Here is a 16466-nt window from a genome sequence, read left to right as displayed (position 1 = left end):
TTGGTAGCCAAGCCATAATTTCCTATCCCAGAGTACATTTGGGTGCTAAAGCTCTGCGGCCTAGCCTTCTTTCTAACAAGCCCATAACGCACTTGGGCCCAGGAGCTACGCAGCCTTGCCTTCTTCTCCTCCATGTTCTTCAAGCCAAAATGGGCAAAACTTCGAAGGAAGGGAATGATTCCAAAAGGAAAAGAAAACGAGTGGCAGTGGAGTCAAGCAGCGACGATGACGAGAGCGAGCAAGATTTGGAAGAGGTAACTGGAAATGTGTTTTAGATCTCAAGACAAACGGGAATCGTAGATAGCTTTAGCTGACTTGGGAAGTTGTTGTTGACTTGATAGGAACTGAAATCGCTTGCAAAGCGTGCTAGACAAGCGCAAGAGAATTCCAAGCCACAGAAATCAGGGGACTCGGACAGTGACCTAGACTCTTCAGAGGGAAGCGATGATGAGGTAATACTTCATATTATAAAGTGATCGATTGTTTTTAGTTGTGCGCATGTGACAGACCACATAAGCTCAAATGCATGCATGAAAATGCAAACAATTTAACAACCAAGTATTTTCGAATTATGCTTATTACATTTTGTTTGCAAGGCTGGAAACATTGCCAGAGATCAGTCAGTAGTTTGAATTCAATCATTTTATACTTTTCGAGACATAAACTGCATATTTCAAAGGAAAAACAGTCTAAACAAAAAATTGAAAACCAAAACAAACCGGCCAGCAAACAAAAGGTTCTGCATAGTTGGTTGTTGTGTGTGTAAGTATGCAAATAACTATCAGGAGTACAACCTCATGTCCTATAACATGCAGTAATTGATGCACTTCCAGTGGTTTCATGTTTTAATGAACTGCACAATTTGGCCAAAAACACCATCATTGTACAGATGAAATCTTTTACAATTGGGTGTAACTACAGTAGGTTGTAGATTCATTAGGAACTGTAATTTTCTCATCCTCTTCTTCTTTCACGTTATCCTCTTACTTCATGACTCTTGACCTGTTCCATGACTTTCTTTTACTTAGCCTGCGTAGCAGTCGTTTCCGTTTCCTTCAAGCCAAGCGGGTCAAGCGCGCGAGGGCATTTGGCAAAAAGGAGCAAAAAAAGTAGGAGCGGGGGGGGGGGGAGGGGCGGGGAAGGAAAGGAAACGCCTGCCGCTGAGCCCAGACATTTTACCGAACGCCCCCAAATGGCTTCGCTCCCTTGGGGCATACACTGTCACGTCAAATGTCACATGAGAACCAATCATTTTTAACTTCTGGTAAATCTGAGCGACAACAGAATCGCGGCGGGCAACTTGTTTACTTCAAGTTGTAGTATTTTAGAAGATTTTCTCGAACTTTACGTCGCTCGAACAAAGCGTAGATAAATTACCCAAGACAAATTTTACTTATGTTTTAAAATATCAAATAATTTGTTTACAGCTGGAATTACAGACAGAATGAGCTTGTCCCACATGGCTAACATACTTCCTCACATTTCCAGGATAAATTTGTATTTCGCGTAAAATACAATGTCGTTCTAAATATTGAAAACTTCCTTTTCAGACCGTGGTTAGAACTGAAATTTTCCTGCAAAGTATTTACTTGAGGCCTCCTCAATCTATTTATGATTACAGAGTTTGAGTGAAAATTTCTTTGTTCGTATGCGAAACAAGCTTTCAGACTAGCCAATTTTGCTTTCAGCTTTTCGTGTCTTTGAGACCGCCGACAGCCAGAACAAATTTTCTTGAATTTCTAAAAATTCCGGCAGGATTTCGAAAAACGAATGACACCATGTTTGTTGAGACGATAATACCTACCAACAAACCAAAGCGCAATGAAAACTAGTACTATATTTTGAGCGTGACCGAGAATTTTGATTTTATTTGATGTTAATAGACATTCGCTCTTTATAAAGCAGTCTGTTGCTCCGGTTTCAACTGAAGTAACGTATCTCCCTGCGAAAGTAGTTTAGTCGTTTCCAAAGCAAAGCAAACTCGAAATCGAAAGGACACTCGAGAGCATTCTTTTCCACCTCGGCCATATTTCATCTTTGATAAACGGTTAACCGGATGTCGTTTTGGTCTATGAATTTGATTGACAGACGATTGGCCAATGGTAATGCATCATTGCCTCCCGTTCGCTGACGAACGGCGTTCGGTAAAATGTCTGGGCTCAGCAGCAGGCGTTTCCTTTCCTTCCCTGCCCCTCCCCCCGCTCCTACTTTTTTGCTCCTTTTTGCCAAATGCCTTCGCGCGCTTGCCCCGCTTGGCTTAAAGGAAACGGAAACGACTGCTACGCAGGCTATCTTTTACTCCAAGCCTCAAACCTGTTCACCAGTCATCTTCTTCAGAATTAATCCCCTGTGAAGACGTTTTGGAACTATGCTGATCTTAGAAATCATGTTCATTGCCAATTTAATCATCCATTACAGTCTGAATCATTGATAATTTTATCGAGAGCTCCTTGTAATAACCTCTTGTGCTTGTGTGGAGGGTTCTCCATTTTGAAATGTTCCCTAACAAAACCATGAAACCTCATTAAAGAAACTACAAGTTTCTGGTCAGTGGTATTAATTAATTAGTACTGGACATTTCTCAACATTTTTTCGAGCCATCTTGAACAACCAGAGACTAGCAATTTCATTTGTTTCAGAACATATACAATGTATATAGTATACGTCCTTGGTAGGAAAGGGGTAACTGTAAGGGTTGGAGGAAGCCCTATCTGTCTCATTTCCCATTAATTTTTGTAACATTTAAAAATAATCTGATTTTTAATTTGTTTTGTAGTGCTATCACTAGATTTGCAGTGCAAGTTATAAGAGAAATTGCTTTCTGTATAATTCTACTTTATATGTTCTTGAAAAAGTGACAAAGTACATTTAAAATAAACATACATGTAGAATTTGCAATGTCTCAATAACAGTACCGTACCGTGCAAATGTACAGTACCGTGCAAATGTAAGTTGATAGTCTCGACTTGAACCTCAATCCTGGAAGTCATTGAGGATTGAGTAGTGTCGAGTTTCGAGACGCTCGAAGAATTTTTCGAGGATCACAATGGCAGATTTTGAGGAAACGATTAATTTCTTAAACCTCAAACAATAAGAGAGAACAAATTGAAAGCGATTATCGCATGGCTCTCGCATGTACATGTAGTCTCTTCTGTAATGTAATGATTGTAGTTGTTATTTGAACAGGAGCTGCATGTAGCCACATGTACGTGGTGTACAGTATGTGTTGTGAGCCAGTTCGATTTTATCCTTGGTTCTATTTTTATTTTCCTTTGTTTTTGTGTATGGTAATGTATGGTAATGAGTATAAAACAAGGGAAATTATTGTAAATTAGTGAACCACAACATATACATGCAAACCATTTGATATTTTTCTTGTAGTGGACTATGGATTCTGAAAACAGTAAAGGGAAGGGAAAAGCAAAAGCCAAGGAGAAGAAAAAGGGAGGCAAGAAAGCTGCTTCATCGTCTGGCTCTTGTTCAGAGGAAAGTGGAGAGACTTCATCTGGTGGTGAGAGAATCTTTTGTATTGATGCAGTATTATATTTTCATCAAGGTTAGGTTTTTAACATGTTCCATAGTCTGTACACCACACCTGGCTTTTGAATTCTAAATATTCAACAGCCATTCTACAAGCATGTGTTGGAGCATCCCCTGGGGCATATTTTGGCTGCTTAGTTTGCAACATGTACAGCTGTTAGCAAATCTGGGGTACAGGAAAAATACATTTTAACTTTCATTTCAACATTTGAACCTGTGTGTTTTGTGAACAAAGCTTGGAAAGAATGATAATCAGGCCCATTCACATACTGTACAGTCAAGTATTTCTTGAGGCTTGGTAACCAACAGTTTTCTTTCATGCTGAGGCCTGGGTGCTAAGGAATAGAGTCCTGAAGTGTGATGCCACAAATATTTGAATGTTTGAAATTATGGGATTTGTTAGTATATTCGGAAACAGCATGATGAAAAATGCCTACTTGCCAAAAATCATTGTCTTTAATAATTATTTCAATTTGGGGATTAGATAATTTATTAGCTCTGTTATGCTCCATTGACTCCATACAAATCCTTCTAATTTTGTCTCAGTTCTAAACGTTAGGAACTGAGACAAAATTAAAGGGATTTGTATGGAGTCATCAGAGCATAATGGTGCTAGTATCTCACCCCAAAATGGCAATAAGATGCTGATTTTTGGGAAGAAGGATGTATTTATTATACTCTTTCAGAATACCTCAGTAAAACCAATAATTTCATAAATTTTAGTTTTTGTGACGTCATCACCTTAGGACCCTATGGTGTTGTCCATCTTGGGGTAAAGACCCTGGATATCCCAGATACCCATTCTTGATTACCATATTTATTCGTCTACAAGCCTAGCGATTTTTTCACAAAACTTTACCAAAATCTCGAAAATTTGAACCTTGGCTTATAGCCGAGTGTTTTTCCAGACAAAATTTTTCCGAAACAGCAAATTCATGGGTAGATTTATTCTTCTATAAGCCGAGATAGTACTGCATACAGAAATAAATGGAAAAACAAATTGAAGTTGGTCATTGACTTTTATATATGTGGTGGCTCCTAAAGGAGCGGTTTGTTAAAGAACTTTCAACTGACCAACAATTTATTCGCCATCGTTCTCGCCTTCACTTTATTGTGTCGAACTCGTTGTCTTCTTCATCGTCGTCGATTTCCGGCACCTCTTCAGTGTACACGACGTCGTCCTCAGTTCCATCCAAAGAGTTGGAGATTCCACAGGTCTTGAAGGACTTAGCAACCATCTCCGCCAGAATCTCTCGCCATGCTTCGTGCACCCATCGAAGTACAAGATTTCTCGATGGTGCCTTCTTCTTTCCAGCCGGAGTATACTCGAACTGGCCGCTGATCATCCAGGCCAAGTACTTTCTTCGGACATTGTCCTTGAACGGCTTGTTCAAACACTTGTCTAACGGCTGTAAAACAGGGGTCAGGCCTCCAGGGATAACTGCTACATCTTTCCGCCGGTTGAGGTCTTCTTTCACTTCATCAGTCAAGTGAGCTCGGAATGAATCCCACACTAACAGCGACTGTTCAGTACGAGGGGTCCGCGGCAAACACTGGCGAATCCACTCCTTCTCACCTGAATCATCCATCCACCCTTTCTTGTGGAAAGAAACACGGAGGGAATCTGGAACGACGAGATCTCTCGGAAACCAGACGCCTTTGAAGATGACCTTGGGTGGAAGTTTTGTTCCATCCACAGCGACGGGAAGTGTGACAGTGAAGCTCTGCTTTTCTGCTCCGCAGGTTTTTATTGGAACCGTTCGGCTGCCGGTGAACTCCAGCGAACGCGTTGATGGAAGTTCGAAGCGCATTGGTGTCTCATTCATATTGTAGATTCTGGATAAAGGATACCCAGCTCGTTGCCTGGTGGCTATGATGAAGCAGTGAAACTGCACAATTTTCTCCTCTACATGTATGTCTTCTGGCAGTCGCTGGGCTAGGGTTGTCTTCGCATGCAAGCTCACCGAGTGTCGTTGTTTCCAGTTCTGATACCAGTCAAGGGAAGCTTTGAATGCGGGATCAGTTGAAAATTCTTTTGCCTTCAGGCGTAGCATCAATCCACTCACAGCAAAACCTATGAAAATAAATGAAAAACCATGTAAATGAATAAAATTCAACGACTCGAGAGTTTGTTTACTTTGAGCTGACAAGCATTGTTAATTTGTTATGACGATTAGCAAATCCGACCAATGGGAAGTGTCAATTCCCACGCTTTGAAAAACAAACTCACATGCGTCTTGTGAACGTGCCTGTAGCTTTTTATCAATTCTTCATTTAAGGCTCCTTTTGAAACAATTTCAAAACAAATCAGCATCAAACATTTACTCACCTTGATCTCTTTGCTCGGTGAACCAGTCCAATATCTGCTGGTCTAGCTCAGGATACTTTGGGGTAAAGCGACCCATAGTTGTACGTTTCGCCGACATCTTCAGCTCACCGTTGAAGAGTTTGGCCTGATCTCTGAGCCAACGACGGACCATGGACTCACTAAGTCCATACTCTCGAGCAATCTCGGAGTTGTTCTCGACTGCTTCCGCTTCTGCAACAACTTTAAGCTTGAAAGCCATATTGTACGATGAAGGGCGTGCTTTTGGCATGATGACGGCAAGCGATTGATTATTGGCTTCGGTACGTAAGCAGTTGGTAGTTTGTGACGATAAAAATCAGTCTGGTGGCATTCGTTTTAAGTTTTTCTGCTTTATAGTGCAGTTAGAATCAATTAAAAAGCTTTTCATTGTTTCTAAAAGGTGTGATTTTATTCTAAACAATAACTTTCAAAATGTTTCCTGAGAGGAAAGGTTTCTTGAACGAACGCTCAAGTAACTTTTTGTTTAGAAACCTTGGTCTCAGCTTATAGCCGATATTTTTTCGATTTTTTGCTGTAAGCTTTTGCCCACTATCATGTCTCAGAAGTTTAGGGTCTCGGCTTATAGCCAAGCTTGGCTTGTAGACGAATAAATACGGTATGTAACGCCGCATCCACATGAGCAAATTTTTTGTAACAACTTTTATGTGACAAGTTTTATTTGCCCGTGTACATGAGAAAATTTACCCAAATTTTATTTGACAAATTCATTTGCTGAAAAACTGATGCACCAGTTTTTATGTGACAAATAAAAATTGTAACATGTGACACTTTGCTCGTGTACATGACTCGGCACAGAAAATGTGGCATACATTCAGCAAGTTAACAGTGGTTTCCAGGCCTTTTTTTCGCAACCAAGATGGCGGTGTCAACTTGTAGTTGGACGGATTGAGCAACTTCTGCCCTATTAGAGGCATTAAAAACACGAGAAAGCCTATGGAATACCAAATCCGAGAGTTGCAAATTAAAACAGAAACACCAAGAAGAAACATTATGATGAAATAGTTGAAATACTGAAAGACGATTGTGAAGATATTAACCTGGCAGCTGTGAAAGGTAAAACATTAAAATGATAATAAAACCAGCTATACCAGCGACCATTGCTTGTCGTCTTGTTACGGGCGCCAGCGGGCGCCATCTTTTTCGTAGCACTTGTTATCGTGGATGTCTCCGCTGTTCAGAGTCATTTCTGGCGCTATGGAAATTAGTTTTCAAGGTATCATTTGTTGCGCCATTTATACGTGCAAATATATTTGTCACATAAAAATTGTCACACAAAATTTGCTTGTGTGGATGCGGCTTAAGGCAAGTCAGTTGGTTGACTACTGTGTGCATCTTGATTGTTTACATTTCTTTTCACTTACCAAACAGAATCATCGTCATCCTCATCTTCATCAGAGGACGAAGATGACGAGCAATATCACGATGGATGGGATGACAACCTGATGGGTGATGAAGCAGACAGAGAGAGACTCGAAAAAATGACAGAAAAAGAACGAGAACAGGAACTTTTCAATCGTGTTGAGAAGAGAGAAGCACTCAAGACAAGATTTGAAATCGAGAGGAAACTGCGGCTTGCTAAGAGGAAAGAAAAGAAGAAAAAACGTGAAAAAGAAAAAGCCAATCTGGAGAAAGAAGGTATAGCTCTGAGGAAAAAAGAGCGAAAGAGACATATTGAAGAGAAGAAAGCCAAGGCCTTGGATGACTTAAAGGCCAAAAGATCCGAGAAGAAGGAGAAGAAGGTTGTAGAATCAGTGGCAGAGCAGAAGGAGCCGCAGCTAAAAGCCAGCGATGTGTTTACAGATGATGAGGATGAAGATGAGCAGGAAGAAAGCAAATCAAGTTCAGGGGAGGGATCATACAGAGACTCTGATGATGAGTAAGTTTGCCCTAATTTAAGCATGTAAATTCTTGTTGCTGGACCTTAAAAGGGAGGTATCATGGGGTTTTTCATATCTTTTGTTAAAAATGATGAAATAAGACCTTCAATCAGCTGCCAAATTATTCTAGAATGACAAGAGGAAAGAAATCAACTTTAGAAATTCTTGAAAGGAACAACTTGTGATCTGTTCTAGTGCATTTTGGAAACAAAAATGTGAGAACTTGGAAAACATTAGCCTAACATTTTTTAAGTTTCAATCCATACTGGCCTACTCTCTCTCTCTGGCCAGTGGCATTAATTGACAGTTTTATTGCACTGGGGTGATAATTTACAACAAACTTGACAATTACATGTATTTCGTTGTTTCTGCTGACAGACAGACATTTTTGGGTTTTGAAATGACAGCAAATTTGCATGATACTTCTCCTTTAATATTTTTTACTGTAACTGCTTGGGAGAACTTTTGTTTAATAGTCAAAACAAGGAGCACTAGTACTGCATTGTTTTCCATGGGGGTTATGGTAAGTCACATGTACGCGTATATTATTACCCTCCTCTTTGGTTTTCTGGAACAAATTCGGGATATGTCCAGAAATGCATGCTTATGAGGTTAATGAACTGACATCACAAGGTGTCCCCTAACCTTAATTCTCACTAAAACACACATAATTCCGTCAAACATGAAGTCATATGAAGAACGCCAAAAAGGCCTGTTTTATATGAAGTTCCCAAATGTTACACTGTAGGTGCATTTCTGGACATAAGTGACAAATCCAGGAGTGCAATTTGCCCATTGGGCATATTACAAATGAAAAAATGAGGGGTCGGAAAAATGAGAAATTTTGTCCAGATAACAAACTGGAATGTACATTTTCTTCAAGCCTTAGGGTCATGACAGACTAGAGAAAAATAATTATTGTTGACAACTATGTGTATTTGACAACTGAAAATAATGATTCAAATTACTAGTGCTCGATAGAGCTTTTGCACACACTAATTAAGGCCAAAGTGATAAGTAAATTTGTTTTTTGTGTGCAAGAGTCTGGGCTCCTGGGCATGTCAAACCACTAATAATGAACACTGAAGATTGTATACTGTAGTTGTTGACAACTGTCTCACAGGCTGGGAAAATGAGTTATCAAATATAAAACTGCTACTTTTGTTATCAACAAGTAAAGTAGTATTTTTATACAGTGTATGTGTATGTCTTCGATAAGTAAGTGTCTTGCAGTTGTTCGATAACTTGGCTCACACACTGGATTTTTTTGTTATCAACAACTTTTTCAAGATTGACAACAAAATAGTTGTCAGTGCCTGATTTACAGTGTATTGTCAATAAGTAATTATTTTGCAACTTGTTATCAACAACTTGGACCATACACTGGATTTATTGTTATCGACAACAAAATACTTAGTTGTCGATAACAATAATATTGGTCTACATGTACATGTAGTCTAACGAGGCCCTGAATCATATTGCATTGCCCGTCACATACTGTAATTGTCTATTGATTCAGGGAAGGTGAAGATGAGCCTCTCAGAGTAGCCTCAATTGATGATCTGGAAAGAATAAGAATTTCAAGACACAAGCTTGAAAGGTGTTTTGTCATAATATGTATCTAGTGGTGTGACTGTGCAATTTGAGTCTTGTATCATGTCATACACATGTACATTGTACATGTATATACTTTAGACTTCAAGACTGTGAGTGATCAAAGCAGATGTTTTTGTTAGTTTGCATTGCACACACTTAGTGAGCTTCAACTTCTCTTCAGATCGATTAGTGGTGTTCATAATATCAGTGCAGTTTACATGTACAGCTGTACCTTCGGGGAAATGGGTGACTAATTGTCCCAAACATTCTACAATTACTTCCCCTTTACTCTGTGATGAACTTTGATGTCAAATCTATCTACCACTGACCTGAGGGACTTTGACACACAATTTTATGACATCTACTTGTAATAAGTTACATGCATCGGATGTAACATGTAGTTTACATGAAATAGGGCAGATTTACATGCTTGGCACACACATGTAACGCTGGCACTTTACACAGCCAGTATTGTAGGTTTTGGGGGAACTCAAACTTTTTTTAGAGTAATTAAAACCAACTTACATTTAGACAGCACATCGTTTATTCACTGATTCATTTGTTTATTCCCTCATTTCTCTGTTACATGTACCTTATCTCACATATTTTGTGCTATTTTTAATGTCTAGATGGGTGCACATGCCATTCTTTGGCAAGATAGTATCTGGTTGTTTTGTTCGTGTCGGCATTGGAAGCCATGATGCAAGACCTGTTTATAGGGTAATTGGATTGCTTAATTGACTTTCACTGCTAGTCTTTTTACATACTGTGAGCATCTGTCATTAATGTCAGTTACATGTTGGTAACACAATTGAAGATCCTGACCGCAAAAACAAGGTAATTGACGGTTTGCCCTTGGCATCCAAATTCTCTCTAATTCGCATGCACACAGACTGGTTCTTTTGTCAGAAACATAGGTCCATATTTACTTTGTGATTTGAAGGCTCAACATTTGCCCAACAAGTTTATGACTTTAGTCTAAGAACTGAATCAACTGTTAAGTTATGCTTGAAATGATATTTTCTTTAAAGCTCTTTTGTGTACATATGATGTATCTATGGGCAAATAAAGTCAAATAACTGTACTTTTTAATTTTATTTGAATAAAAGGAATAGTACTGTTAGTAACTGTTTTGACAAAATTTATGTTCTTTTTATACTGTAGGTTGCTGAGATCAGAGATGTGGTGGAAACAGCAAAAGTCTACACTCTGGGAAGCACAAAGACAAACAAGGGACTCAAACTCAAGTACATTGTTAATGCTTTATTTTGCTAAAGCATACTTAACTTTTTCTGTGTTGCTGTTTTGTGGTGTTTTATGAGAAATTGTTGAATTCCCAAAATGTCTCATTTGTATTCTTGTTGACCACTGTTGTACACTGTATGTGAATACTGTTGATGTTTACCCCTTGGAAAGTGGTTTAAAAGAATCTTGATGTGGTCATCCTGGCCCGCCTAGATTAGCTTTGCTACCTGCGGCACTAAGAAGTTGTACACGTAAATTTATACAAACACCTAATAAAGTTGAAGGCTAATGGCAAAATTAAGCTGCAACAGTGGTAGTCTGCTTGTGACTGGACTGGAAGTTCTGCACATCTCTGGATGATCGGAGAAACGCTGATTTCTTTAAAGTGCCTACTAATTCAAAAATGTTTTATACATGGTTATGGCTATGCAGAAAAGAAGATCTTAACAAAGTTAGGGTTATTAAAATCAAATTTTCTTTTTTAGGATTTTAATAACCCTTGCTAAGATCTTCTTTTCCCACTTAAGCACAGGCTGTGCAAATTAAAATTTAATACTTCTGTAATTAATAGGGGTCACCATCCTCAAATGTACAGTAACTCTATTGTTGTAATTTTTCTCTGTTTGTTGTTAGACATGGTGACCAAGAAAGAGTGTTCCGTCTGGAGTTTGTGTCAAACCAGAGATTCACAGAAACAGAATTTATTAGATGGAAAGAAGAGGTATGAGTACAATTTTTATGTACTTATATAACTATTATTTTAATTTATATTACAGTCAATCTACATGTACATCACATGGGACCAGTGTTTTTTAAATTTGTTTGGAGTTTTGAAATTTACATGTCAGTTTTGAACATTGCCAATGAGATTTCAGAGTTCCTGTAGAAATTTCTCTACTTTATTGAGAGTAGTTTATAAAGCTATGCATTTTCCTTTACATAACAGCATTAAGTATTTCAAAAATAACACTTGTTTCCCAAGTAGTTTGAATTTTTTTTTTCAATTAATGTATCTTTTTTGGAAATATTTTCAGAGAAATCTTCAAGATTCCATTCAATCTCCAGACATTACAAAGAGAAATTGGAATGTTCATTTCCCTCTCAGAAATACTGGTCATGCGTGACATACACTGACTGTAATTTAATAAGAGAGGTACTGTACAGTGAAGAGAAAGATGGCACTTAATAAATTTTGTCATGTACATTTACGGACAATGAGTAAACTGACTTTGATTAGTTTATAATAGGGTTTGGTATTCAGCGTTGCTTAACCTAACAGTTCGCAGGTCATGTCACAAAATAATGAACTAGTAAAAATGACCTGCACTTGAGCTGGCAACAAGATTTTTTGTACATGTATCCCAGTGGTTTGAACATGGTTTTGACCTTCATTGGGGAGTCTTTGCAGCTAGCAGCTGGCAAACTGCACTCAGTTTAGAGCAGGTATTCCTCACCCATTTGTCCTTTCGGTTTTTCAGTGCCAATCTCATGATATTCCTCTACCAACATTGGATGAAGTCGACACCAAAGCCAAGCAGTTCAATGAAGCCCGACATTACATGTATAATGACGAGGATGTTAATAAGGTACACTAACTTTTGTTCAATCAAGTGAATGCTTGATTAACTGCCGTAATAATTATTGTTTACTGCAATCTTGTACAGTGTATTTACAGTACAATGAAAGCCTAAACTTACAACATCTACTCTAATCTATGCTGGTCGAAAATTTTCAGATTTGACTCTGAGTACGAGATTGAGTTACGAGAACGACTTTGCGTGGTTTAGATAACCCATCATAACCGCTTGTCACACCAATCTTGTTTCTAGAGTCTCCTTATCTGCTTGTAAGTAACGTGAAGGAGCGAGAGTTGTTGGGACGTGACTGGTTTGAAATTGGAAGTCGTATTGACCGTACTTGTACTCAATCTAGATCTTGTACTCGTACTCCGATAGGAAGGTCCCTATTTTTTTACACAGTAAATTAGGAGTTTTCAAACCAAAACTGCAGGTGTGGATGCAATCTAGTGATGGTTAGACAATGTCTATCTAGTGTGTTAAGGAAGTTTATCCACAGAATCAAGCTAAAATGAGCTTATAGTTGATAAGGCCCCCAGTTCTGCATATTGCTCATAGCATTACAATCAACTCCTGCCGTGAAGTCACCTTGCTGTTTTGGACATCACAGTAGGGACCTTCAGGTTTGTGAATGAGTACAAGATTCAGTGTGCGTACGACTTGCCTACGAGAGCAGACGCCTTCTCTGTCTGTCGTTTTACCCTCCGCGGGCGAAACAAAAGGTGCAAAAGGCGTCTGCTCTCGAAGGCTAGAGTACGACTTTCAAATTTCAAACCAGTGAGTTCCATCCCCAGAACTCTCGTTCTTCCCTATCGTTTACCAGCAGATAGGGAGACTCTATAAACAAGACTGGTGTGAGGAGTGATTATCTTAAGTACACAAACTACTGGATATTTGAAAAGTCGCACTCATGCTCAATCTCGTTACAGTGGAACCTTGATTCAACGAAGTGCCAAGGGACCTAGGGAGATTGGTTTGTTATATCGAGGTTCTGTTCCATACGTTTTAAAAGTCCGAGAGCTGGAGAATATCGTTCGTTATACCGAGGACTTTGTTATATACATGTAGAGGTTCGTTAAATCGAGGTACCACTGTATTATGTTTTAAGGTCCCTGTTATAACTTGGCGTTTGTAGGGACAGAAGTTGAAGTCTCAGTGAAAGGATTACTTCTCAAACATAACTTCCGCCTTTGTATGGGCGCTGTCTATTACAGACACCATACAGTGTATCTTGGACCTGATGATGTCTATCCGTGAACTGTAGGCGGAAGAATTTGATTGTTCAAGCATAACAGCATTTTGCGTCTGTTAACGGTTTTTTTTCCTGCATCTTACAGATTGTAGCAGAGAAGCAGAAGTTCAGAAAGACACCTTTCAATTATGCCCAGAAAAAGAATCACTTGATGCGATCAAAGGTTTGTGGAACGTTGCAAAACAGCTGTCGAGCCTATAGGTGAAACAGGCAGGGTTTTAGGCACTTTTAAGAAATTCGCCAGCCATGCACATTAAAAACTGTGTGCCGTTGGTTCTAAAAAAAACCAGTCACTTGACCAGAAATTAGTTATTAGCTGTAGCAGTGTTCTGACATTAGACCATAAGTTGGCCATCGTTTACTCTGGTATAGTTGAGTAAGTAGCCTGCATAACTGGCGATTTCGTTGGGGTTTGGTGGCCCGAGGCGGAGCCGTGAAAACGAGCGGCAAAGCCGTGAGAGACTAAAACGATCGGCGAAGTCGTGAGAATAAGAAGAAGAATGGGGTTCTCGCGGCTTGGCCGCTCGTGGCTGCCGTTTGTTTTCCCGGCTCCGCCGTGGGCCACCAACCCCCATGCGGAGCATGCGAATTGTCACCAAAATCGCGTAAAGGGGCAGTGTCACTATGAATTTGTTTCAATGGAATCGTTAAAATAATAGTTCAGTTTTGTTAGCAATAACCCTACTAGAGCACAGAAACCAGTATTAATTATGTTTGGCCAGGGATGGCTAGGATGGAAATGGATTGCAACTTGAAAAAATTGGCCAATTTTTCAAGTTCTTCCTGTGTATTTTAGAGAAGTCGCTAAAGTTGATTATGGTTTGCTTCTCCTAGGAGAAAAATCTTAATATTTCAGTTTTTCCGGTGTTGTCAGAGCAAATTTATGTTACAAAAGAGGTTCTTTGTCAAATCGTTGAGCAGGTTTTGACCAAAATGTGCGATTTTGCTATATGACATGTTCACGCGTGATCTCCTCAGGTATTCTGACATTAGAGAAATTAAGCACCACGTTTACGGCAAATGTGAGATTCGCGTTTATGTTTTCTTGAAAAAATAGTACATAGATGTACTGTGAGTTCCGGTTTATTCTCTCATAGCGCACCCAGTTAAACAGTCTTGTCATTTACTCAAGCGATCATGCGAAGCTTGGGACTTCTGACTTTTTGTACATGTATGTTATATACAGTCTGTAATTATTTTAATTGTTTGTCCATCGTAAGACTTCTGGGAAACTGAGTTAAGTGATGAGATACCAGTAAAGTAAAAAAAAAGTAAAGTCGCACTAGAGCCTAAGTGGCCCACACGGCCGGAGCTTAGCCCGGTTTCTGTAGCATGAAGCAACTAGGAGTATTGCTACTCCCCCCTGGATGGGATGCTAGTCCATCGCAGGGTTACCCCCGGCAGTATGTCGCCGGTACCCATTTATATACTTGGGTGACGAGAGACAATGTGGAGCAAAGTTTATTGTCTAAGGAAACAACACAGTAATGAAGAGACCAACCTGGCCTCGAACCAACGACCCTCAGATCCTCCGACCGTCTGATCGAAAGTCCGACGCGCTAACCACTAGATACCAGTAACTGATTGTTAATGTCTCTGTCTCTTGTTGTTGTTTGTTTGTGTAACAGGAAATAGCAGAACAATCTGGAAATGTAGATGAAGCGGAAAAAATACGCGGTGAGCTTGAAGATTTAGAAGAAAAAGCCGCACAGCTGGACAAAGTTCGCTCGAAGAATCTCAGTGCCATAAGGTAAACGAGGTCTTGAATTCAAATCAGTACATGCATTGATTACCTTGGAGTTCTGTTGTGTTGTGTTATGTCCAACAATTTCGAAAGTTTCTTCTGTAGCTTTAATTAAGCCCCATGCTCATTTACTGACGTTTCTACAATTACTGTCAAAATTCCCACGCGCCGATTGCCTCGTAGCCATTAGAGAGATTAAGGCTGGTTTCCATATGATCGCAGATCGCAATAAGGTCTGCGATCGTCTGCGATCCTGCGATCGTGATCGCAGACGATCGCAGAAGATAGAACCATGTTCTATCTAAAGGCTGGTTTCCATATGATCGCGGATCGCAGATCGCAGATCGCAATAAGGTCTGCGATCGTCTGCGATCATATGGAAACTACTTCTGCGATCGTCTGCGATCCTGCGATCGTGATCGCAGACGATCGCAGAAGATAGAACCATGTTCTATCTCCTGCGATCGTCTGCGATCAATTGCGATTGTTTGCGATCTGCGATCCGCGATCATATGGAAACCAGCCTTTAAGCACCACGTTTGCGACAAACGGCAAACGGCAGAAATGATCACGTGACCATGTTTATCCTTCATTTGCCGCTCGCTTTTTTCAGTTTCTCAGAAAAATTGAGTAGTTTTGCTTTAGAATTAAAGGCCAGAATTATCTTGTACTATTTTCATCTACGTACTCATATTTTCAATAAAACATAAACGCGAATCTCACGTTTGCCGTTTGCCGTAACCGTGATGCTTCATCTCTCTATTGTCCTCAACTGAGTACAGACAATAAAAATGACGTCAGATGTAACACGCGCGCTTTCTCAACGGAAAATAAAGCCAATCTCGCTCGTACTTTTTCCATGTTATTGTAAAAATAAAAACAAATCTGGCGACGACAGTCTTCCATAATCTGCTCTTATAGACCATGAAATGACGCCATAAAATGTTCAAAACTTGGCAGTGACACCCCTCGCTGCACTTAAGTTTTGAACATTTTTGACGTCATTTTATGGTCTGTAAGAGTATAGACCGTAGAAAACTCCCGTCGATTTGTTAAATGTGATATATTCTTTTTTGTTTGTAGCTATATCAACGAACGCAACAGAAAGCGAAACATTGTAGAAGCGGAGAAGGCGGCTGCTGTATGTATTTCTGTTTCGTGTCAGATCTTTAAGCCCCTGTTTACTTGGAGGGAGGAAGATCCTAGAAGGCAAAACAACTTTTCGTTTGGTTTAAATGCAGAAATTTTGGTCGGGTGGTTACCAAGT

General features: G+C 39.6%; 1 protein-coding gene across 1 annotated transcript in view; it reads left to right on the top strand.

Annotated features, from left to right (window-relative positions):
- The first annotated feature begins 90 nt into the window (after positions 1-90).
- The window catches only part of LOC146454291 (RNA polymerase-associated protein RTF1 homolog), a 24138-nt gene continuing 7762 nt past the window's right edge, over positions 91-16466 (top strand). Inside the window, exons 1-12 of the mRNA XM_085095605.1 lie at positions 91-254; positions 342-452; positions 3382-3511; positions 7277-7784; positions 9305-9385; positions 10011-10101; positions 10546-10628; positions 11260-11347; positions 12105-12212; positions 13541-13618; positions 15084-15205; positions 16283-16340. Of these exons, the coding sequence (XP_084951731.1) occupies positions 150-254; positions 342-452; positions 3382-3511; positions 7277-7784; positions 9305-9385; positions 10011-10101; positions 10546-10628; positions 11260-11347; positions 12105-12212; positions 13541-13618; positions 15084-15205; positions 16283-16340 (1563 nt within the window). The 5' untranslated portion in view covers positions 91-149. The remainder of the gene's footprint in view (positions 255-341; positions 453-3381; positions 3512-7276; positions 7785-9304; positions 9386-10010; positions 10102-10545; positions 10629-11259; positions 11348-12104; positions 12213-13540; positions 13619-15083; positions 15206-16282; positions 16341-16466) is intronic.

This window comes from Pavona decussata, unplaced genomic scaffold, assembly GCF_977016875.1.
Source record: "Pavona decussata unplaced genomic scaffold, jaPavDecu1.1 SCAFFOLD_303, whole genome shotgun sequence".
NCBI classification, from domain to species: Eukaryota; Metazoa; Cnidaria; class Anthozoa; order Scleractinia; family Agariciidae; genus Pavona; species Pavona decussata.
The sequence above is the reverse complement of the archived record's forward strand: the minus strand, read 5'-3'. Positions and strand labels throughout refer to the sequence as shown.